A 24,388-nucleotide genomic window follows, 5' to 3' on the forward strand; every position below is an offset into this window, starting at 1 on the left:
ACATTTATTTTTTCTCCTTATTTATTTCCCCCCTTTTTTTTTGAGACAGGGTCTTGCTGTGTTGCCCAGGCTGGAGTGCAGTAGTGTGATCACAGCTTAACTACAGCCTCGGCCTCCTTACTGGGCTCAGAGGATCCTACCACCTCAGCCTCCGGAGTAGCTGGGACAACAGGTGTGCACCATCATGCCCAGCTAATTCTTTATATTTTTTTTATAGATACGGGATTTTGCCACGTAGCCCAGGCTAGTCTCGAATTCCTGCGCTCAAGCGATCCACCCGCCTCAGCCTCCCAAAGTGCTTTTTATTCCCTTTTGATAACATCCTGTTACCTATACAGAGTAAGAAATTTAAGGATAAATCATTGCAGTTTTATTTAAAATTTTAGACACAATTTAAATCATGTATATAAATACAAAGATGAACATCGGTTCTTTAAACACTGACAAAATCCTGAAACAATATAATGTATATTTTTTAGCCACATTTCCTATTTTTACAACATAGTTTACAACTTTCCTATTTTTACAACAGTTTAAGGCTAAGTTTATAAAAAAAAGTACATAGGAAAATATAATGATTTGAGTGTTCTCAAATACATGGCTCTGAAGGTAGATTACTTAAGTGTTTTTATTATTTAATCCATATACAATGCAGCAAATAGATACATTAATTATAACATTTGCCTTCAGTTAACAGTTTATTCACTGCCACAGAAGCTCCATGAAGGGTCATCACTTAAGAAGCTCTTCAGGTTAGAGTCAAGCAAATTCTGAACACTTGGTCAAAGGAACATGAAAATGCCAGGTCCTGGCACAATGAATAAATAACCCAGAAGGTGATATATGTCAGATAAAGACAATCTTAAGCACCACAGTAACTTTTGAGGCAAGTGGTACCATACTCTTATTAAAGAAAAGTCTTTACTGTTGAGGGCACTGGGTCTCTGGAGTAGATTTAGAGGACACATATAGAATAGGGTGTGATTTCTTACAAGTTTCTTTTTCCAATTTGCTTGCAGTTTCTTTTCCTTCTTTAACTTCTGTTTGAAGCTTTGATTCAGCAGCTAACCTACAGGCATTAAAGTATCCACTCTGAATTCAAATGTGGTTATGAAGGATGGAAGAAACAAACCCCCAGTATAATGGGCCTCCAATGAGGCATGGTATTCAAGGAAAAAAAATATAGTTGATTCTAATACTGTTAAGAATATTAAGTCACTGGCTCTCTAAAAGAGTCTTTTTGTATCAATAGGTTCAATTATTATTATTTTTTGAGATAGAGTCTCACTCTGTCGCCAGGCTGGAGTGCAGTGGCATAATCTCGGCTCACTGCAACCTCCACCTCCCGGGTTCAAGCGATTCTCCTGCCTCAGCCTCCCAAGTAGCTGGGACTACAGGTGTGCACTCCCACATACAGCTAATTTTTGTATTTTTAGTAGAGACAGGGTTTTACCACGTCGGTCAGGATGGTCTCGATCTCTTGACCTCGTGATCCACCTGCCTCAGCCTCCCAAAGTGCTGGGATTACAGGCGAACCACTGCGCTGGGCCGATTATTATTTAAGACTAAAGAGTATCTTTAAAAAGTCATGGCAAGGCCTAAATTAAAGAATTAACATATGACAGGGCCCCTATCAAGATAAGCACACCTAACACAAAAACTGAAATGTTACAGCAATATTTTAACGTTAACATGACATACAAAAGGCAAGACAAAAATAACATGGAATCTTGAGCTGCATGAATAGATGTCTATTTGTTTCTTATTAAAAAAGTGAGTTTCAACTAGTAGAATAATAAAGAAAAAATAAATAGTAGAGAGATATTCTTAAAGGCATGTAAAGATTCTTAGCAACAAGAACACTCATTAGTTTTGTAAAGCATACAACAGTAAAGTTCCCAATAAAAGCCGTATTTATTGTACCAAAATTATTTTAGGATTGTGTATCTAAGTTAAACATGCAGAAAACAAAGAGTTGGAAACATCTTGAAGTTAGCAGATGGACTCACACACACACACAAATGTTTTGTGGTATTTTATTTTTTGTTTAACTAACAAGACAAAAAGTTTCCAACGTGCTACTTGAGTCAATTAGCCACATACATTTGCTTAAGTAATTTTTATCAAGCAAAAAAAGGCAGAAAAAGGAATGAAGACAATACAGATAGCAAGGCTGGCACTTATCAATTCTGGAAATTCACCTCCAGAAATATACAGTGGTCAAGGATGTTTATACAATGCATCACATACATATACACAGGCATAATCTGCTGGATTCATTTCAGAACTCTTTGAAACCATGTGTATGTGGTAGATACTCATTTGAAGTTATTTTTTCCTTAAGAATAGTAAGCTTTTATTTTATGTGACTCAGAGGTTATAACATTATATAAAACTCCAAGGAGGGAGTAATAAATTACTATCCCTTATAGTAATAGCAGCTAACATTGTTAAAGTGCTTTTACTGTTGAGTATTACATTTAGTAGCACTGAAGACTTGGAAAGAAATCAGATAAAACATATAAGGAAGCCCTTTTACACTGGGCTGTGTCTTACTCTCTCTACTCAAATGCACATTAGTAAAATGTCTTATTAATCTGTCTCTACTCTCTAAGACTAATGTAGCCCTAGTAGCACCTTCAAGATTGCATTTCATATGAGATAATCCAGGCTAGCTATTGGCACATCTTTTTGAATGTCTAGATACTTGTTTTAAATGCCTCTAACAATTCCATTGCATGCATCCTCCATCTTTCACTTTCTCCAATTTCCTCATTTGCTTCTTCTGCTGTGCACATGCAGAACTCGAGCCTCAGCCACTCCTACTTACCTTTCCCTTCCATTCACTTTCTCTTACCTTCTGACCTCGATTATTTTTAAAGGACAAAGCCCTTGGGACATTAATTCCTTCAGACACACATATCTGACACTATTTCTTTCAGTCAAAAACTCAATTATGCAGAAACTAGAGGCTTTCAAGTTTTGGAAACAATGAAAAGCTTTGATATGTAAAAATGTCAAAATAAGTATTCAAGCCCATTTTTGAAAGCCTAGGATAAACAACTTCAAAAGACATAAAAAATTCACCTAAGTTTTCCAGAAGGCTGAAATGTCTCAGACTACCAGAAAGCCCTTTGAGAAAGTAAGTTGATTTTTCTTTCATGGCCATGCTTGAACCAGGAGAAAAATAACAGAACATTTATTCAAACTGATAAAACATTCAGAGATGTGTTAAGACTGATATTTCCTTTCATGAAACAGAAACATGTAACTTTTTAACGTGATTCCCTTATTCAGGAGTCCTTTCCCTTTGCAATCAGTTTAGTCTTTCTTAAAGTTCTGGAAAAGTTGAAGGTAGGTAGATGAAATTGAGGAATTATACTGCATGCAATAGTAAGAAAGTAGATAAAGAAACAGACAGCACAGTTCATGCAGCGAGAGAGGAGAGATGGAGAGGTCTGCTGGCTGCCTGGAGGAAAAGAGGACACTGACCTGGGAGAGTTAAGGGTGTTTCCACTTCTTTCACTTAAGGCCTCAGCGTCAGCTGGAACTCCTACGAGTTTCACACATTTCTTTTCCTTCTTCAGCTGCATATCCACGGGCAGATTTTTGTGAGGAGAGAGACTGACTATTGGTTTGTGTATAGAAACTGATTTTTCTAATTGCAAGTTGTTATCTTCTAAACTGTTAGGACAGGACTGTGTCTCCTCTTTCTGAGGTGGTAATCGATAAACTTCTCCCCCGACAGCACTGTTGTTGACACATGTATCTTTAGAGGTGGTAATATCCACAGGCAGCACCTCACGCCTCTTTTTCAGTACAGGCACTTCAACTGTCTCTGAGAATAAAAATGAGTGGGGACAAGAAAAAAATCTAAGAAAACAAAGACACAATCAACACAAGAAGCCAGAACTAGTTATACGTATACCTTTTTCACTTCTCTTAAAATCAAACCATCTCCTCACTGAAATGCATCGTTTGTTTCTACCTTTTATTCTTTATCATGGAATCTATATAAACTCTATATTTTAAAGTTTATTTGGCTATATATTTTTCCTTGGGAATTCAACATTTTGACTCTAGGCATGAAGGCTTCAGTATTCTCTCCTGGTGTTTTGATAAAGGTAGTTCCTAAGATCTCAGGGTGGAGATGAAGAGGCAGTGGCAGAGTCCAGGTTCAAATTCTAATACTCGTATTTGACAGCCACGTCTTTTTAACCTCTCTGAGCTTCATTTTATCTGTAAAATGGGGATTAAAAGCACCCACTTCACTTGGTATTGTGTGTTAGAAGGATGAAATGGTAAGAATAGGCCAAACTTTCTGAATATTGGTAATATATGCCTGCTAGCTCTACCTACAAAATATAAGCAGAATCGGACTACTTTTATGATGGATACTTCCCTAATCCAATCCTATCATGTCTCATCAAAGACTACTGCAATGCCTTCTATCCTCATGGCCTAATATCATTCTATCTAAGCAGGTCATACACACAGCCACTGCTCTGATAGCTTTTCCCTATGCCCATTACCAATGTGTTTCATTTTCAAAATCCAAATGTTCGTGGAGTCTGAGGAACCCTGGTAGCACAAGGGGTTGCTGGTTTTGCTCTACATTGTTGCTTTTAGACCACGATTTCCCCTTTTCTGGCACTGCTCCTTTGAAACCCACATTATCAGGATTCACTACCCTGCCTCTTGTCTATTTGCAGTGTTCAGTTCAACAGATGTTTGAAATTCATAATGGATAATTCTTAATCAGGGGAGCCTATCAGAATCATGGAAGAAAAACAAAGAGTAAGAGCAAGAGAAGCCTTTTAAAATTGTGTAAAAACCTTCCAAATTTTGGCAACCTCCCCACTATCGCTGAGAATCATAGCAGTTCACTGAGACAATATGAGAGACTGAGGCATGTGCAGAGTGCAAGGACAAAAACTTGTTGAGAATCCTTAACCTAAAACACGTAACACTCTTTCAGGGAAGGGGTGTTGTAGAACCATCACATTCTTACACTCCTTCACACTTGGCCTTTTGTTTTTGAATTTATGTACAGTAAACTTCACTCTCTGTAGTATATAAGATGCAGAGACTGTATGGTTAGGCTACTTTCTAGCTCAGTCATTAGACTTGCTAGATGTTTCCTAATATGTTTCACTGTTCTTTCCTTTTTCCCCCTACTTTTGGGGGAGAATGTGGTCTTGTTATATTGCTCAAGCAAATCTCAAATTCCTGGGCACAGTTATCCTCCCGCCTCTGCCTCCCCAAGAGCTGGGATTACAGGCATGAGCCACCACACCTGGCTCACTGTTCTTCTTTAATAAAATAATTACCAATATTTAGTGAGGAACATGGCCCCTGAGAATCAAGACTGCATTTCTCAGCCTTTCCTGTCCGCAGGTGAGGCTGCATGACTAAATTCTGCTCAACGGGATGGCAGCAGACCAACAAACACAAGAAACCTGAAATCTGGATACCATGGAGTGCTTTCCCAGTCCTGGAAGGCCTCCTCCAGACTTCCATCAGAGGCAGAGATAAAGACCCACCTTCTTAAAGTCTCCATTACTTTAGATTCTCTAAAAACAGTCCTACCTTGTATAGCTTCCAAACATCAGCTGCTTCAACATAATTAAACTATGAGGTATGACATAAAATACTGTAATCTTAAAATGGGAAAGTCTCAAATCTCAAGTTTCTACTATACAGTATGATGAATTTTGATATCCAAAAAGGATACATGTTATATTCATGCACACCCAGTATCCAGTTCTCTCTGAATTTTCCTACACATTTTACATAATAAATTTGCTTTATTAACTATAGGTATATAACTACAAATGAGTTTGTAAATAGGATTTGCATAAAACTACAGTAAAAAAAAATTTGGTATAATTTCTCAGGATTACTCATGATTTAAAAGACAAAAATATATGAGACATATATACCTTCAGGTTCATATTTTAGTTTTAATTCATCTAGTTTAGCTCTCAGTTTCATATTTTCACTTTCTGAAAGCTGGAGGCATCTTTCATTTGCAAAAAGTTTTCGCTCAATATCCAGAGCCCGTTGGCTCTCAAATAATGCTTTCATTCGCTGTATGGACAATTCACCTTTAGTGCTTTCAATTTCTTTGCTATGATAATAAAAAAAGGAGAACCAACGAGTATTAAAACAGCATATAATAAGTGTAGGGGTATAAATATTTCACTGCATATTTGAACTCTTAGTTAAAAATACATTTTTCTGGGGTTTTTAGTAACAAAGAAAAAATAAACAATTTAATCCTTAACAATAGTAGTGTTAAATTTAAAAAATACTCATGCAATCTTGAAAGGAAACAGACAAGGAGGAAATACTCTTTCAAATGTATTCATGCATAAATATCTGCACAAAGATATTTTTGTTACCTTTCTTTTTGGAAAATCTCCTTTGGCAATTTCAAAAAAAACTTGTAGTCACTGACACCACTATTATAAGCAAGTGACAGGTCCATCTTCCCATCTACCAACCCAGACACTTACTTTAAGTTATCTAGCTTCATCTGAAGTAAATCTGTATAATAGGTGTTATCTTCCAGAGCACCAGAGTCGACTGAAGGCTTAGATTCCATACTTTCATATAAATTCTTAAAAAAGCAAAAAAAATTGTATTACTTAAAATAAACAACAAATAAAGTTCGTTATGTTTATTAGTAACGGCACCATCACTTCCTTGGCGTGTACTACGCTAAGAACTACCCATTTAACTTATTTGCCTTCTGAAGTAGGTAAAATAATTACCATTCCTCTCTTACAGATAAGGAAACAGGCTCCAAATGCAGAGGAAAGTAAACCAAGAAGAGATGATCTGAACCCAAATCTGACTCCAAGGCCTAGGCTTCTAGCCTTACCTATATGCTCTGGCTTCCTTCCCTCTCCTGGCTTTTAAAATAGAAAAATAAATGCCTGCTGGATTGAATTCTGGCCTTTGTAACAAAACCATAAACTGGAAAAATATGAAAGAAAGATGAGAGCCTTACATTTATATTTGGTGTCCCCCTCTTCTGAGGTTCTTCCCCCCACCCCAGGCAAGAATGTAGTGCAAACTCTTCTGAGACTGATGGAAACTATACATTTCTCTAGTGGGATAAAAAAGGTAAATGTGCTTAAAAACTTGAAACAATTTCAGAGGTTATAAATAAAATTCCCGATTTAAGGCCATAATTTTCAAAGTACAGTTCTGAGCCCACTGATGGAACACATAAGGCTGCCAATTTAACCAAATTTGTAGTTCTTTCAACAGTTTTTATAAGACACAGAAATAAAATTTTGTAAACTTAATTAAGATTTTATGACATACTAATGGCTATAATTTAGAATGCCTAAGAGGTTATTAACATTTACAAAAATTTGTCATTTATAAACTTTAGTTCATTAGGAGGTTAATGAAGATATCGATGTTCCCTAAGTTAATTTATAAAATCTTAAATTGCATGCAATTTTAATAGAAAGCCAACAAGCTTTTTTTGGTGCTAGGCAAGATGTTTGTAAATGAAAACTAACATTCAAAAATAGGCAGGAAAACACTGAAAATTAAAAAGTATAGTAAGGAAATAGTCCTACCAGATAAACATACTTTAAAGCCTTTATAATTAATAAAACAGTGTGGTACTGACACACACAGAAGCAGACCAATGGCATACACAGAAAATTTAGAAACAGACTCAAGTATACATGGAAACCTGATGTATTGATAAAGGTGTCAACTCAAATCACTGGGCTCAAGATCGATTTTTTAACAAATGACTCTGGGACAAGTGCCTACTTATTTATAGGAAGATAAAATTAGATTTATACCTCAAATTATACACAAAAATAAACTTCAGTGGTGATCAGATATTTAAATGTAAAAAATGAAACCACACACGTATTAGAAAACATGGGTGAATTCTTATATACACACACACACACACACACACACACACACACACACAAATGCTTACACAAATACCATTATCCACTAAAATAAACCAATGTTCCTTGAAGAAATGCTAATCCCAGGGCTGGGGCAGGTGAGCTAGGAAAACCTTGTTGTGCCATAGAGTAAGGAAGTATTCAAGTAAGAGCACTTCGACTACCAAATCTAGGACAATTTGAGTATCAGAGTAAACAAAGCAAGCAATGGATTATAACTCATAGAATAAAGAATCCATAGCGCTATACTGATATAAATAAATGAATGAATAAGTAAGGGAAAAGATTTTTCTTTGCTGTCCCTTTATTAGAATTCCAACTAATAAATATAGAAGTGATGGAATTACCCATTTAGCAATCATCACAGAATTGTATTTCAGGCAAGAATCACCAATGGATGTTTAAGTATAAGGAGAAACAGGCATTTACTTAGTCTCAAAGTATCTCCCACAAGATATTTATTAATATTTTAAACTTAAAATACAAACCAAATTTTAAGGTATTCAAATCAAAATTTGGATGTGTGTTTTTTTAAGTGTTACACATACCTTAAATTTCTCCAGATTTCTAATTTCACCTAAAAGATGTTTTATTTCACCATTCTTCTGTTCCAACATGGCAAGCAACCGTTCCTGCTGCTCAAATTCAGTTTGAGACCCTTTCATCTGTAGCAACGTGGCGATTTGTAACTAGAAAAATAAAAGTACCCCCTCTAATAAAATTAAGTGAGAGAAAGATTCTGATAACTACTTTTTTGATATAATTCATAGTTTATACTACATTACTTTGAACTCATTTTGGAAACAAAACTAATTAGCTATTTCTAATCTAATAATAAACTTTGTTGTAGACATAACATTTGAATACTTATTCTGACTACTTATGAATGATAACTGAAGTCTGTAACATAATTATTTGTACTTTTGTGAAACATAAAACTGACCTGCATGATTGTGGTCTGAAAGGACACCACTGAACTGGTAAGTAAGCCCGGCCAAATGCTGCAGACTGCTTATCATAAGCACTCGCTCTCATTAAGGTTCTGATGGGTTTCTCAAAAATTTTAATTAACTTTAATTAAGTGAGAAAAACTAAGCTACTGACAGCCACAAATGTTAGATTCACAAATGACATGAAAAGCAAAGATAAAAGGCTATCTTGGGATAGTGGGGCAATCTTCAATACACCATGTTTTAATTTTTTAAGAGGAGCACTCGACTTACCTAATTATACCTACCCGCCCCCCCCAAATCTGGAGTTGCAAAGCTATCAAAGGGAAATTAAGTAGACTCTACACCTAGCATTTCTTTCTGTTTTTGGAAATTTCTGGAGTTGAAAAGAGTGCCTATTAGTTTAAATATAGTTTTGAGTAAAGCAAGCAAAGATATGAGGTTGCAGATGACTTTTAACATTTTAAAGGATATCCTTTTTGTTCCTGTTTCAGATTGGAGGCTAGGCCCACTTAGCCTAAGATTCAGAATGCTTCTAGTCTCTAAAGATAGTTTGGGACATCATGCAACATTGGCAGATTAAAAGTATCCCTGACAAATACTGTAAGAAAACTAAAGTAAATATGAGAAAATTTATAAAGAAATACTTCCCAGACAGGAGAGAGTCTCAGGAAATGAGGCAGCACGATTTGCCTTAGAAATAAAATTCACAGCTGTTGTTCATTAAACACTCATTTGCCAAGTAGCAGGTAAGTATTTTACTACACTTTCATTTAACTGTAGGACAATTCTAAGAGGGGGTTCTATCATCTCCACTTTATAGATGAGGTACTGATGCTTTGAAAGTTAAAATATTTGTCCAAGGTCACAGAGCTAGAAAGTGACAAAACTATGATTCAAACCCAAATCTATCTAACTCCCAAGTTTAATCATTAACCCATTTCTTTGGCAAAGCCCATCATCTGAATAAAAGGAAGGAAGCCTTTCCACATTCCAATTACTACCTCAGTAGAGCAAGGCACAATGGATGAGGGATCAGTATTCTAAGGATGGTTAAAATACTGAAATCTTTCTAATTTCCACATTTTTCTGCTACCTCTTATTTGGCTAGAATGACAACCAACAAAATCCGTAAAATTAAAAAGGTCTGTGTGCTTGACTTGAGGGGCTACAAGGAAAGGGAACCCTGAATAATCCAAATTTCACTCCACAATAAGCCTTGGTGAAAGAGCGAGGAATGGTGAGGCAGCGAGTTTCAGCTGAAGTAGGAACACCAGGGCTATGCTTGGAAAGACATCAGGCCAAGAATAAGAAATAAATACTTTTCTTTCTTCTATTCCATAAAGAAAGATTTAAGTCAAAGCTAGTGAGTAACCAATAAAACAAACAAAAAAATCATTGCTAAATATACTATTACTAAATATTTATTCCAAGATTTTTAAAGTATAAATGAATTTTTTGATTAATTTCAAAACTGATTTTTTGAAATCATGCAGTTCTAGAAATAACTATATGTACACTCCTTGTAGGAAAAGATCGTTTCTTTGATGTATTCAGACATGTAATGCTGACATAAAATTTGTTTAATAAACCTTTGATAGTGATAGTTCTATACCTTCATTCTCTGCATCTGTTCCCTGTTAAATACATTTTGCTTCTTTAGTGACTGATACTTGACTTTCATACTGATAAGCTGACGTTCCATTGCTGCCCTTCGATCTTCTACCTACAAAATATTAACATGCTTAATTGTTCTGGTAGTAAAGGAAAATGCCAATTTAGCAGTTAGAATACTTGTAAGTACCTCTGCAAACAAAGAGTTGCCTTTACTATTGGGGTCCAAAGCTTGCTGGAGTGCCTGGTCCAACTGTACCTGAAGATCTTGATTTGCTACACGAGCTTTCTAAATTCAAAAGAAAACAATTTAGGCAATAGACATTAGATTAGCAAAAAAAATAAGTTATGATAAATTGGAAAAGATGATGTTACTATAATCATAGTACCTCTAGGGCATTATAGTAAGAAACTGCTTCTTTCTCTCGCTCCTCTTTTTCCTCTTTAAGCCGGTCTACCTGGCGCATTAGGTTAGTAATAAGAAGTTCTAGCTGTTCTTGTCTGTATTGTAGTTCATTCACTTCTTCTTTGAGGGTGGTCTATTTAATAGGAATTGAAAAGGAGGAAATTCTCTTGAATAATCTTTCATTTGGCAGCTGCTCAGTTTATCTCAGTTGTGGTTCACATCCAAAATTAAAACTAAAGAACCAGTCAAAAGTTGTCAGGTACATACTAAAATAACAGAAATTACTATTACTGTTAAATTTTTCACCAAGGAAACAAATGATTTTAGAGACTGCCCTTTTTCCTCTATGAATTGCAGGCTTTAATTTTTAATTAAACTTAGCTTTCAACAAAAAAACTAAGTTCACATGCATTTCAGCTTCCACTGAGCCAACTTTTTACACTGGGCTCTTAACAATAAAAACCAGGATCAGAGTATATGCCTCTAAATTCTTCCAGAGGTTTCATTAATTTAAAAGAAAGGCTGCCCTACATAATCATACAATCTAAAGCTATATTATGATTGAAGTCATCCACCTAAAAAAATCCCACTTTTTAATTAGTTAGATGCAAATTAGGTCAAAAAATGTTTCAGCCTTCAAACTAGCTCTTAAGAATTACTACCAAAACATGTAAAAATATGCCAGAAAAAGAAAGAGAAAACCCTGAGAACCACATGCCATAAAAATTACCTTCATGCTCTCCATTTCTGTCAGCTCAATTTGAAGAGCCAGCATCTCTGAAGACATGCTTTCCTGCACACGTTCAGACATTACACGTAGTTCCTCCGATTTACAAGAGAGGAGTTCCTTCTGATGATCTACCTGGTGCTTCAGCTGCTTTTCACTAAGCCTAGCTTCATCTAATTCCACTTTCAGTTTTTCTATCTAAAGCCAAATTTAAAAAAAGTCATAAATTGAAAGTTATTTTCTCTCTAAAAAAAATCACTGATTGAACCAAACTTACTGAATGATGACATTATTGCAGTTTCCTATTTGCCCAAGATTAGGCATCTTTTAACAGATAGTGACACACCTTGTTTAATAAACATAGAAACAATCCATGAGTAATCAGGGTGGGTCTGGATGCCTCAGAAGCAATCTGGAGGCACTGTGATGCTGACCACTTGGCTACTGTGTGAATAATGAGTGGCATGAAGAGAAACAATGGAAGCAAGCAACCTGGTCAGAAGGCTACAGCAGTAGTCTAGGGAAGAGATGATGAAGGTCTGGATTGGAGTGGCAGTAGCATCATAGGTGTTTTGTAGGTCAAGTTCTTAGAACTTGAATTAATGTGAGAAATAAGAGAAGAAAAGGTATTGAAAAGAACTCCAAATTTTGGCACAAGTGATTTGAGAAAATCAGTAAAACAAAATATTTCACAAATTTACTCTTTGCTTCACCAAAAAAAAATAAAAGCCATCTCTATAATAATTAGCCTTACCTCAGTTGCTGAATACTCCCTATATTACTCTCTTGTTTAGGTAATGAAAGCTATTGCAAAAATAAAAATAACAATCAGAGGGGGGAAAAAGCACATCATTATCAGTCATTAGGGCCTCAAATCCGACTAGTTTCAGACAAGCTGGATGATATTACCTGTCAGAGTGGTATGCAAGATGATTATATATTACACAAAGGCATATTTAGATAGCCATGTTTGTTTTAGTGTATAGTAGGAAAAAATAACCAAGCTTAAATATGTAATTTTGGCCAAGCATGGTGACTCAGGCCTGTAATGCCAGCACTTTGGGAGGCCGAAGGGGGCGGATCATGAGGTCAGGAGTTTGAGACCAGCCTCACCAACATGGTGAAACCTCGTCTCTACTAAAAATACAAAAATTAGTCGGGTGTGGTGGCGCACACCTGTAACCTCAGCTACTTAGGAGCCTGAGGTAGCAGAATCGCTTGAACCCTGGAGATGGAGGTTGCAGCTAGCTGAGATCAGGCCACTGCACTCCAGCCTGGGTGACAGGGTGAGACTCCGTCTCAAAAGAAAAAAAAAGTAATTTCATTGATGTTTCTTAAAATCAGTAAACATTTAAAGAGAGTCAATGAGAAATTAAGTAATAGTATAGGTGGTATAGAGAAAAAGAAAAATCTTAGAAGCTGCTATACAAAAAGCTGAAAATTGGATAACAGACTCCTGAGAAAGGAGGACAAAAGTCAGGCAAGTTTTGGTAGAGAGGTGTCTGGAAAAGTCAGAGTATAGACTATACACAAAGCAGATCCATGATAAAAAGTTCTGGATTCCTTAGAAGCAACCTGAAAGCACTGGGTAGCTGGAAAAAGGGAAAACCACTGACCAATCATTTATCTTGCTTTTATGTTTGAAATGGAGCCAGTGTTACATGTTGGTAGACTACATAGAGTGATTCAGTAACACGGCCTTTGGAGTCAGACAGCCTTAGTTCAAACGTAGATGGAGATTTCTAGCTCTTGAATTATGTCCAATTTACTCAGTCTGTCTGAACACTGGCTCTCTCATCTGGTATATGGAGATAATAATGGTACCTTCCCACAGAATTATTTTAAGAACTGGATCGCATATATTAGTTTATCTTCAGTAAACAAAGTGTCTTCTGTAATGCATATTAACTAGTAAGAAACTACTGGTCTGTGTTACAGAATTACAAAGCGTACCACTGACTGCAGGGAAGGCTAGGAGACCAGGCTTTCTGCAAGGGGACTGCTGTACTCACTATCAGCAAGGAGGCCATGCTAGTCACTAAACTAAACCTTCACAAATATCCAGCAACCAAAATTAAATAACTGTATTTAATTAGTAGGATATAATTTATACAAGTCCCTTAGACAAACTCTTGCATCTCAGTGTTCCCACCCCCAATATTAAGATAATGAAGACTTAGATCTTGGCTATTTTGCAAAGCTGACACTTAAGAAAATCTTTATCATCTAAAGTTTACAGATGGTTGCATAAATATGGAATATTTTGCACTGAAATACACAGATATCCCAACCTTCGATTTTAGTTCATTCACTTCCTGTCCATGGCTTCTGCTTAGTTGTTCTTCCAATTTCTCCAGGTGCATTTTTTGTTGTTGTTTAATAGCTTCACATTCACAGCTCAAACTTTCTAACATTCGGCTCTTGAGTTCAACTTCTCTTTGAAGGGTATATTTTTCTTGTTCATAACTCTGAAAACAGATTCAATTACAATTCAATTACATAAAAATAGCCTAAAGCCATTACATATAATCAGTTTTCAACTTAAATTGTTTCATTCTTATTTCAAGCATTTGCTGCTTTCCAAATAACGAAGACATGTTAAACCTGGAATAACCTTGGAGTTAATCAGTCTTACTAAACCCCTGAGGTGTATTTCCAGACTATGGTAAACCCATGCAAGGGACAGCTTACTGCTTCTGTGCCCTGTCGAGGAAGTAAAATGTGCTGCATGGTATGTCAACATGTCAAGTAATCTCTGCTAACAACAAAAAAACATTTAACAGCACTTCAGCTTTCCTCATGAGAATTATTAGTTTGATAATGAGATGCTCTGCTTGTAGCTCTGAACACAATGTAGTAGTAGTAAAATAGTTGAAAAAAATACTCGATTAGCCTTTACTTTCAGAATGTAGTCATCTGAGAAATGTTCACAAAATGTCTATCAGAATGAATGCAGTGCTGAGACAAAAGGAGTAATTAAAAGGGCTTTTGCTTACTCACAGGGAAGTTTAGACATTAAAAACATTACAAGTATGAACTCTTTCAACAAGCTTTAAAAAATGATAAAATATTCCCCTCCAAACCCTTTTTATTTTAAAGGAAGGCAAAGAGTATTAACTGCTAAACACTGAAATTTGACAAATTATGACTCAAAATGATTAAGTATAACAGTTTTATTTTCTACTACTAGTGATATTTGTAATCTTCACCTTGCCTTTAAGACTTGGCACTGAGTTCTTGCTTTACAACAGTACTATGTAGAAACACAAAGGTTGCCATCACTAGTTATTTTTACCTGTTACAGATATTTTTTACCTGCCATATTTACAATGTTGAGATTCAAGTTTAAATATGTTACTGAGCATTTGCTAAATTACCCAGATTTATTTATTCATTCTTTTAAGAAATAATTGTGTGGCAGGCATTGAGGATACAGTAGTGAACAAGGCATACAAAATTCCCTCTCTCATGGAGTTTATAATCTAGAGATAATTAGCAATGCAGATAATTAAGAGTGAATGAGGGCTGGGCACAGTGACTCATGTCTGTAATCCCAGCACTTCGGCAGGCTGAGGCGGGCAGATTACTTGAAGCCAGGAGTTCAAGATCAGCCTGGCCAACACGGTGAAACTCTGTCTCTACTAAAAATACAAAAATTAGCTGGGTGTGGTGGCACACACCTGTAATCCCAGCCACTTGGGAGGCTGAGGCAGGAGAATCTCTTGAACCCAGGAGGGGGAGGATGCGGTGAGCCAAGATTGCGCCACTGCATTCCAGCCTGGGCGACAGAGCAAGACCCTGTCTCAAAAAAGAAAAAAAAAAAGAGTGAATCAGGGTAACTTTACATTACATAGTAAGGGTTGGCCTCTCTGCTGAGGTGACATTTAACTGAAAGCTGAAGTTTGAGGACTCAACCCAAGAGCAATGAGGGGTAAACAACTCAAAAAAAAGGCAATAGCTGGCGTAAAGCCCATAAGGGAGGACTAGTATAGTCAAAAATAAGGCAAAGCAGTTTGAGATGATGTCAGAAGGTTGGCAGGGGTCAGATCACATAGGGATCTACAAACCCAAGGAAAGAGCTCAGATTTTGTTGTAAATGCAATCAGAAGCTGTTGTATGGTTTTTAGCAGGACTGTGGCATGACCTTTGGTGTATTTTCCACAACCACTTGGACACTAAGTGAAGAACGAATGGCATGAATGGCAACAATGGAAGCAGGCAACCTGGCCAGAAGGCTACAGTACTTGTCTAGGAGCAACGATGGTGATCTGGACTACAGTGCCAGTAGCAAAGATACATGCTTTGTAGTCCAGTTCTTAGAACTTATTAATTAATGAAATGTGAGAAATAAAGGGAAGATATTGACTAAAAGTTCTAGATTTTTGGTATATAAAGAAACCAAAACTATATATAAATCTTTATATACCAAAGATTTTTGGTGTTCAAGAAACTGAATGCTATTACGTTTACTAAATAAGCTAAAGAAAATCATAAAAGAATATTTGGGTAATGGACAGGGAATCTACTCTTCTGTGTTAAGTGTGAGAAGTCCGTTAGTGGGCAGTTGAACACATAAACCTAGACTTTAGAGGAGAACTAGGGCTTGGTGTAGTGTCATGGGGCACTTAGATGTTTAGAGGTCTGAAACAAGCAAGGTCATCTAGGAAGTGTGCAGACAAAGCAAAATCGGGTAGCAAATTGGCAAAGAGAGTAATGATAACTTTAATGATAACTTGATCTTTCAAACTCTGAATACACTAGGTTGGAAAGAATAATAGGAATTCATTTAGTTCATTCTTTTTTAACAGAGATGGGGCAGGGTGGGAACTAGATCTAAAATCTTCAGAAAAGAATAAACTACTACTACTATTAATTGCTAAACAGGACAAATCTTCAATAGCTAAGCACACTCTTACAGACAGAGGAGTCCAGAGTCCTACCTCAGTCATGGTCATCATTTCATTACGACATTTATCCAATTGATTCTGTAATTCATTTTGACTCTCCACAAGTTGTAAACCATACTGTGCAGCTTTTAGTCGCTCTTCTTCAGCCTCTTTGAGCTTGCATCGAAGATTTATGACTATATCTGTCTCCATGTTCTTTTCCTTTTTTTAGCCACCTGTAAATAGAGGAAATAAAACTACTTAAGCTTATACAAAAAACTCCATGCAATAATATCAATCATAGAAGAAATATATCTACTCAATTCTACTGCTGTATAAAAACATTACAATTTTCTTTCTGACTAGTAAGTAGTCAAATTTGCATTCTTGTTCCATCAGCAAGAACTGTTCTAACTATTCTGTTACTGATTTGGGATCAAAAATTAAAGAGTGGAATAGAATACATTTAATTTTGCTTCTAAGCAGTTCAACATCAGAAAACTGTTCAGTTGTTGTACGCTAAACTTCCTTAAATGTTAAGGTCAAGTTGGTCTCATAATTGGACCGCTATCCATATAATCAAAAATAAGGGAATAACAAAAAAAGTAATCAAGAAACCTCATAGTAGCAGGTATGGTGGCTCATGCTTGTAATCCCAGCAGCTGGGGAGGATTGCTTGAGGCCAGGAATTTGAGACCAGCCTGAGCAACACAGCAAGACTCCATCTCAATCAATCAATCAATAGAAATAAGGTGGGGATAGTGCATGCCCCTGTGGTCTCAGCTACTTGGGAGGCTAAGGAGGGAAAACTGATGGAGTTACAGGCTTCAGTGAGTTATGATCATGCCAATGACAGAGCAAGACACTGTCTTGAAAAATAATAATAACAATAATACCGCCAGAAAAGGAAGGTCTGGGTACTATAAATAAATAAAATATAAAAAGGCAGCTGTGAATAAGGCTCATAAGGTAAAGTAAGGAATATCATGTCTGTAATTTTTCACAACAGTGTTAACTTCCTGTATATATTAAATCTGCTTTCTTGGAAAGAGATTCACTAGTATTTTTCTAGTTATTCATAAAAGTATGCAAAAATAGAAACCATATGGACAAGAATTAGAGGATGTTGCTTTCATTCCAGATTTATGAACAAACACTTAAACATTATATATAGAAACATTCCACTTTAATCAACCTTACTAATTATCCTTTACTATTTGGTCCCAGCCTCTTAAGCAAGACTCAAACTCACCTTTGCCTTCAAAGGGCACCAGGCCATTACAAATGTTCCCCCATGTTTCAAGTCAATTTAGTCATTCGCTGAACAAGTATTTCTTGAATGCCTCATATACTAGGTTCCACTCTGGGCAGTTCAGATTCATTAGGGAACAAAATGGACCAAAAATAAGCTCCTCCTTCATGCAACTTACATTTCAGGAGGGGAAGATAAACAATAAGTCATAGAATATTAATAAATTAGAAAGGAGAGATGAGAAAAAAATAGAACAGAATAAGAATCTGGGAAGAAGAGACAGGTGATGTAACTAGGAGGTGGAAGATGAGAGAATCAGCCATGCAGCTGTTTAGGAGAAGAATGTTCCAGCAAGAGGGGAATCTCTAAGGCAGGAAGAAGCCCAGGGAGTGAAATCTAAATTTGGGTAAGAGATAGTAGGGAGTGGGTAAATCAGGTCATCATAAGGACTTTGGCTCCTACTCTGGGTGACACGGGAAGTCATTCCAAAGTCTGGAGTAGAGGATCTGATATAATTTAAAAGGATCATTCTGGCTGCTATGTTGACTAGTTAGAAGGGGAACAAGGCTGGAAGCAGAGACCATGTGAAATGGCTCAGACTAGGGTGGTAGCATAGGAGGCTGTTAAGAAATGGCCAGATTGTGAAGGTTTTGAAGGTAGGGCCAGTATGATTTTCTGAAAGATAATGTGGAATGTGTGAAAAAGGGAAAAGTAAAAAATGCCTCCAAGCCTTCTGGCCTGAGCACCTTGTAAAACGGAACTGCCATCAGCTGAAGCACTGATGTAAATCATGTTTTGGAAAGAAAATCAGGAATTCAAGTTCTGAACATGAACTACATCAAGTAGGCAACTGGATATATGATAAGAGGAATCTTGGCTGGAGATGTAAATTTGAGAGTTATCAGTCTGTAGAGGATAAAAATATTTAAAGAAAAATGGACCAAGGATTGAACCCTGTTATGAGGTAGGGAAGAAGACAGCGGAGAATCAGGAGTGACCAGTGGGGTAGAAGGAAAACCAGGAGTATGTGTTGTCCTAGAAGGCAATAAACAGTGTATTAAGGAGGTGGGAGTAATCAATCATGTCAGATGCTGCTGCTAAGGCAATTAAGGTGAGAACAGAGAACTGGCCATTGAATTTGAATTCCTGGAGGTCTCTGGTGACAAGAGCAGTTTTGATATACAGGTGGGGGTGAAAGCCTAACTAGAATGTCTTTGAGAGAAAATGGTAGGAGATAAATAAAGATAGCAAGCACAGGTTGGCCGCAAAGGACAATGGATAAATGGAGCAGCAGTTGGAGAGGAAGTAGGGACGAGTTTTTTGTTTATTTTTAAGATGCAAAAAAATAACAGTGTTTGTAGGCCATGGGATAAATCCAGGGGAGAAGAAAAACTGATGATCTAGAAGACACTGGAGAATTGCTAGTGATGTCCCTGAATAAACAGGATGAGGTTTAATGTAGAGACTGGTTTTAATAGAAGCATGGATATTTCATTTAAAGAAAGCAAAGTATATGAGTTCAGATGCTGATATGCAGGTATAGTGGTGGAAGTGTGTGTAAGTAACCTTTTAACTGCTTCAATATATCAATGAATTAGGAAGCAAGGTCTTTAACTGAGAATGAAGACAAGGGAAGAGATACAGGGTTTTAAGAGAGAAAAAAAGGTGTTCTAGGTAATCTCAGTTTGGCAGTCACTGCTCTAAAATGCAAGACCTTTTCAAAATCTGTACATAATAGGGCCAGCCAACTAAATGTTGTACTGTTTACAATAACTTACATTCGTTGAGGATTTACCATTTGCCATGCTAAATGCTTCAAATATATTATCTCATCTAATTCTCTTGATAAGCCTGAGTTAAGTAAATACTGTCATCTCAACCACCAAAATAAAAATAGGGTTAACCTCAAGACATTGCAGCCAGGCATTACCTAGAGAAGCCAAAAAAAATTTGCTCTCATTTATTCAAAAGATTTGCTGGAATTCTTACTGTGTCAGACATTGTGCTAGTGCTGACAACACAACGGTAACCCAAAACAATATTCCTGTCTTCTTGAATCCTGCAGTCTATTAGTAAAAGACATTAAATCAAGTAATTGAACTATCAAGTTACAAGTATGATAAGCGCAAGAGAGAGAGATGTATGCTACCTGGGCGCGTAACAAGGGGGAGCTGTCCTAATCTGGGGGGCAGCGTGTAGAAGGGAACATGGACAAAAAAAAAAAAATTTCCTGAGGAGGTAACTTTTCAGCAGAAATCTAATGGATGAGAAAGAGTTAACCTATCAATCTACAAAGAGAGAGAGCCGTGGTTGATTAAAAGCTACAGCTAATGTGTGGCAGACATTGTGCTTGGTGCTTTATACATTCTTATTCAATCTTCTCAACAAATTCTAGAGGTTGAAGGTATTTCCCTCATTTTATAAATGCAAGCTGAGGCACAGAAAGTTTAGGTAACTTGCTTAGGGTTACCCGCAAGTTAAGAGGCGAAGTGAGATGGGAACTAGAATCTACCTACAAACCCCGGTGCTGCAACCATTTTTCTGTCCTGCTTCTCAAAAATACAGCACACACTAAGTATTTAGGAGATAGGAAACTCTGGGAATCAAACTGCCTGAGTTCCAACCCCGCCTCCACTACTCACTGGCTGCACGAACGTTGACAAGTTATTTAATGTCTTGTTTAATCATCTATAAAAACAAGCAAAATTAACACCCACCTAATCGGTTATTGAAAGGATTAAATGAGATAACGAAGGAAAAGCAATTAGGGTAGAATCTGACACACGGCTGGGGCAGTGCTGTCCAGCAGAAATATAACGCGAGCCATGTACGTGATTTTAAATGTTCTAGGAGCCATCAGGTTTTAAAAAGTAAACACAGATGAAAAATTAATTTACATATTTAACCAAATACACTCAAAACACTATCATTTCAACATGTAATCATTATAAAAATCATTAGTGAGATATTACTCTTTGTGCGCTCTCTCTGAAATCCAGTGTGTATCTCCCATCAGCACATTTCTCAGTTCGGACTAGAGGCTACCGTACCGCACAGCGCAGATCCAGTGGCGGTTATCGTTTTGAGTACCCGGCAACCGACCCGGCCTTCCATATTTGAGCAGAATCCAGGGCGGCGAGGCGGTCCAACGGAAGATTAGACCGGCTCGGAACCCAGTGTGTAGGACCCCAGGGTTCCGGGGAAGGAGGTGTTTCAGCTAAAGGCCTCGGCCAAGACCCCGGGCCCCTAGCTTTCTTCAGGGCCTATTCGACTGTCCCCACTACCGCTCTCCACACCCACCATCCACCAGGCCCCTTGCCCCTACCTCTCACGCCTGTCCCCTGCTGCCGCAGCCAGCGGCTCTTAATGGGAGCTCAGGGCGTCCACATTCATTCAGGACGCTAACTCCACAGTCGCTGGCCCATTCACTCAGCTAGTTCTCGGGTAAGCGCCAGGGCTTTTTGAATGCAGTTCCCGCGAGAAGTCCCACGTCTCACGAGATGTCCGCCCAAGCCGCGCGTAAAGGAAAAACTAAGAGAAACGCCCAATGCAGCGTCCCGCCCCCTCCTACAGCTACTGGCGCGCCGTGGGCTTGGCGCAGGCGCAGACGTGGCTCCTTAACTTACAAATTGTACCTTGGGCTGGTTTCATGTATGTCTTCTAAGTATCCGCTTTTAGTTTCCGTGTTTTGGTATTTTGTTTGTTGGTTTTTTTTTTTTTTTAACGACAGTGCCTTCTAGGGGAACAGTGTCGCTGGGCTGGACGGTAGAGAATCACCTTTGGCACCATCGTGCGATCTCATGCACCCTACCAGTGGTAATACTGGCGTTAACATTTGAGTTCCCACCATGTGCTAAAGTTTACAGATTATCTCAGTTAAGCCCGCAGCCTTATGAGGTAGATATTACTCCTCATTTTTTGCAGAGAAAAACAAAGGCTGAAGAGAAAAAGTGCCTTGTCCTAGTGGTAGAACTAGAATTGAATGCAGTCCAAGCTGTTTGCATGTGTTTTTAATAATAATGTTTTGTAAACTTGATGCCTATTATTCAAAAATTGAAGCAATCAGAAATAATAATAGCTAACATTTAGTGAGCACTGATGAGTCCTAGTAACTGTTATAGGAATCATGTCGTTCTTTTGAGCCCATCTTTTCTTGCCTATTTGAGGACTTGGCTCTAACTGCTCTTTTTGGCAGCTTCAGTTTTTTCTTCTCTATTGGATCTTCCCTATCAGCTCATAAACTTCCTGCAATGATTGCCATAAAATCATTTCATGATTTCATTTTTTAAAATAATCCTTCTTGACCCCAATCAGCAACCACCCGATTTGTTTTCTTTCCTTTATAACAAAATTTCTGGGGGAAAAAAAATCTTTACATCCATTATCTCCATTTTCTTACCTTTTGTTCTTTTGTTTGTTTTTCCCACTTTAACCAGGATTTGGTCCCAACCAATACTGTGAAGTAGCTCTTGTTAGGTTTACCAGTGATTCCTACCTTGCAAAATTCGGCAGTCAATATTTAGTCCTCAGTTCTGGTGAAATTTGACAGAGTTGCTTGCTCTCGTTGATATGAGTCTTTATGTATTGGGATGCCACACTCTCCTTGCCCTCCTCTTCTCAGTTTCCTTTGCAGACTACAATTTCTGCCTGAGCTAAGCCAGACTGAAAGGGTTGATCTGAGCTTTAAGACTGGCAACAAATTGCTCAGAGTGTAGTCTCACAGATGGATCTGGGGCTCTAATGAACCAGACGCTCATTCATTTGTAATCACGCCTATGTTCTTGGATAAATGAAACAAATTCCATTTTCCCTGTCGTTTAACAAAGATTCCTTAACTCGGGAGCCAGGAAAAGATTGTTCTAGCTTAGGCCAGTCATGACTGGCTGCAATTAGGTAATCTAAAATCGATCTGAACTTATTTTTTCTCCTTTGTAACAAGATAAGGTATACCCCATATTATTAATGTTTCTTCCTATCCTATTTTAAAAATATATATTTTAAACTATTAATAAGTCACCGCAATGTGTTAGGCATAGTGGAGGAATTCAGAGATGTGGTAAACTCGACTATTGCCTAAAAGATGCTCGCAATATAGTAGGAGATTTTAAAAAACAAATAGAACTTACAGGGCTGTAAATGCTATACAAGTGGTATGTGCCCCACACTAAAAGAGTTGTGTGAAGGTAGAGGTATGTTTTGTCTGAATGTTCCTTTAAAACTTCCCAGTGCATGTGACACTTCAAGCAGGGCCTTGAAGGATGGCAGAGCTAAGGAGGGGTGCATTCTAGGAGAGGGGACAGCATTAGCAAAGGCACAGAGGCTACCCATGTCATAATTAAGGTCATTCTTTAGGGATGGCCTGAATACAAGGCTGCCAATACCACCACTGGACGCTAGATGTCACAAGTGAAATGAATTCTAGATGGGTTCTCCTTATAAGATAACTTACATGGAACTTCTGATTCACAGTACCAGATGCAGATCTCTGTACTCAGGCAAGGTCCGCATACTATGGCCTAAATACCGAAGGTCAGGAAAAAGCAAAAAACAGCAACCTTGTATCCGTTATTTTCCATTGACAAAAGGAGAGATGGGACTTGGCCTCTTCACACGGTAGTGGATTCACCAAGCATAGGATGGGAGTTTCGATTCTGGGAAACAACACCCCCCTTCCAATTTTGTGCCCCTCAGTTACAATTCCTAATACTATAGCTGTCCAGAACTGGGATAGACTCCTGTAGTGAACTTGTCATCATTTCCTTGTGACTGTTCCAGAAGAAACAAGAGGATTAGACTGTTACATGGTATTGAAATCTACATATATTTTGACAGGAACTTATTGAATGATCATTTGTTTTGGGCACTACAGATGAATAGTCTCTGTATTAAACGAACTTAGAGTTTAGTGGAAGAGACATTTACCAAACAGTAAACAGTAAATCCTTACTTAGAGGATGACTTAGGCTTTCTTGTTCCTTCACATTATTAAGTAGAGCTGCAAGCTAGTCTTCGCTGGGATCAAGCAAAAACAAGCTCAGGACTCTGAGACACAGAGTCTGCAAATAAGAATGAGATTAAGCTGTAGAGCTCTGTGATTTATAGTATGGTCTGGAATATGAAGTTATGAGAGTTACACTAAAGGTTGTGGTCACTGAAACTTGGGGGATGGCTGAGATGAAGAAAAAAAGCTTCGAGAGAGAACAGAGGGGTGTGTGCAGGACTTTTGAGATTGTCCTAATCCATGGCACAGGAGGAGAATAAGGATCCACAAGAAAAACACGAGCCATATGAGAAGAGATCAGGAAATTGAATTGTCACAACTTCTACTGTGATAATTAGATATCGAATGAATCATTGTACCAGGCAGGTGGATTTGACTGTTTAATAGTAATAATGATAATGAAACCCAGTCTGCGATCTCTCCTGTACTAACAATGTCTATCACCAGCTTGAACTCTGAGTGAGCCTTATTGCTGTACTGTTTTTTCTTTAAATAGGGGAAATCTTCTCTCAGAGAAAGGGTGCACCATCCCAATACAGTAGACATTTATCAGCTAACATCCTAGCATGAATTTCTTCCTCCTATTCCCACCAAGAGAATTCT

The 24,388-nt window shown here is 37.6% G+C and overlaps 1 protein-coding gene across 7 annotated transcripts; it reads right to left on the minus strand.

Moving 5' to 3' along the window:
• Positions 1 to 347: 347 nt before the first annotated feature.
• On the minus strand, positions 348 to 21,363 carry SPDL1 (spindle apparatus coiled-coil protein 1). Of its 7 annotated transcripts, none has more exons than XM_050794648.1 (12): positions 21,110 to 21,278; positions 16,587 to 16,768; positions 13,938 to 14,114; positions 11,650 to 11,844; positions 10,903 to 11,052; positions 10,704 to 10,802; positions 10,515 to 10,625; positions 8,498 to 8,638; positions 6,519 to 6,622; positions 5,943 to 6,130; positions 3,493 to 3,838; positions 348 to 1,069 (listed from the first exon to the last, which is right to left on the minus strand). In XM_050794648.1, exons 2-12 carry the CDS (start codon positions 16,743 to 16,745, stop codon positions 922 to 924), a joined length of 1,818 nt encoding a protein of 605 aa, XP_050650605.1. In that variant the 5' UTR covers positions 16,746 to 16,768; positions 21,110 to 21,278; the 3' UTR covers positions 348 to 921. The 7 variants fall into 7 exon arrangements, with proteins under 7 accessions (XP_050650605.1, XP_050650604.1, XP_050650606.1 ...); XM_050794647.1 differs by lacking the exon at positions 21,110 to 21,278 and adding an exon at positions 20,757 to 20,975; XM_050794649.1 differs by lacking the exon at positions 21,110 to 21,278 and adding an exon at positions 20,835 to 20,962.
• Positions 21,364 to 24,388: the final 3,025 nt, after the last annotated feature.

The sequence above is a fragment of the Macaca thibetana genome, chromosome 6, assembly GCF_024542745.1.
Source record: "Macaca thibetana thibetana isolate TM-01 chromosome 6, ASM2454274v1, whole genome shotgun sequence".
In the NCBI taxonomy this organism is placed as follows: domain Eukaryota; kingdom Metazoa; phylum Chordata; class Mammalia; order Primates; family Cercopithecidae; genus Macaca; species Macaca thibetana.

Bases quoted from the DNA above. Each gene is read 5' to 3' on its own strand.
- SPDL1 (XM_050794645.1), bottom strand. From the start codon at position 16,745: ATGGAGACAGATATAGTCATAAATCTTCGATGCAAGCTCAAAGAGGCT. The intron at 6,131-6,518 runs GTAAGTGTCTGG...TTATTATCATAG, and splicing joins ATGAAGCTAGATAACTTAAA to CAAAGAAATTGAAAGCACTA. The intron at 3,839-5,942 runs GTATATATGTCT...TTTTATTCTCAG, and splicing joins ACTAAAATATGAACCTGAAG to AGACAGTTGAAGTGCCTGTA.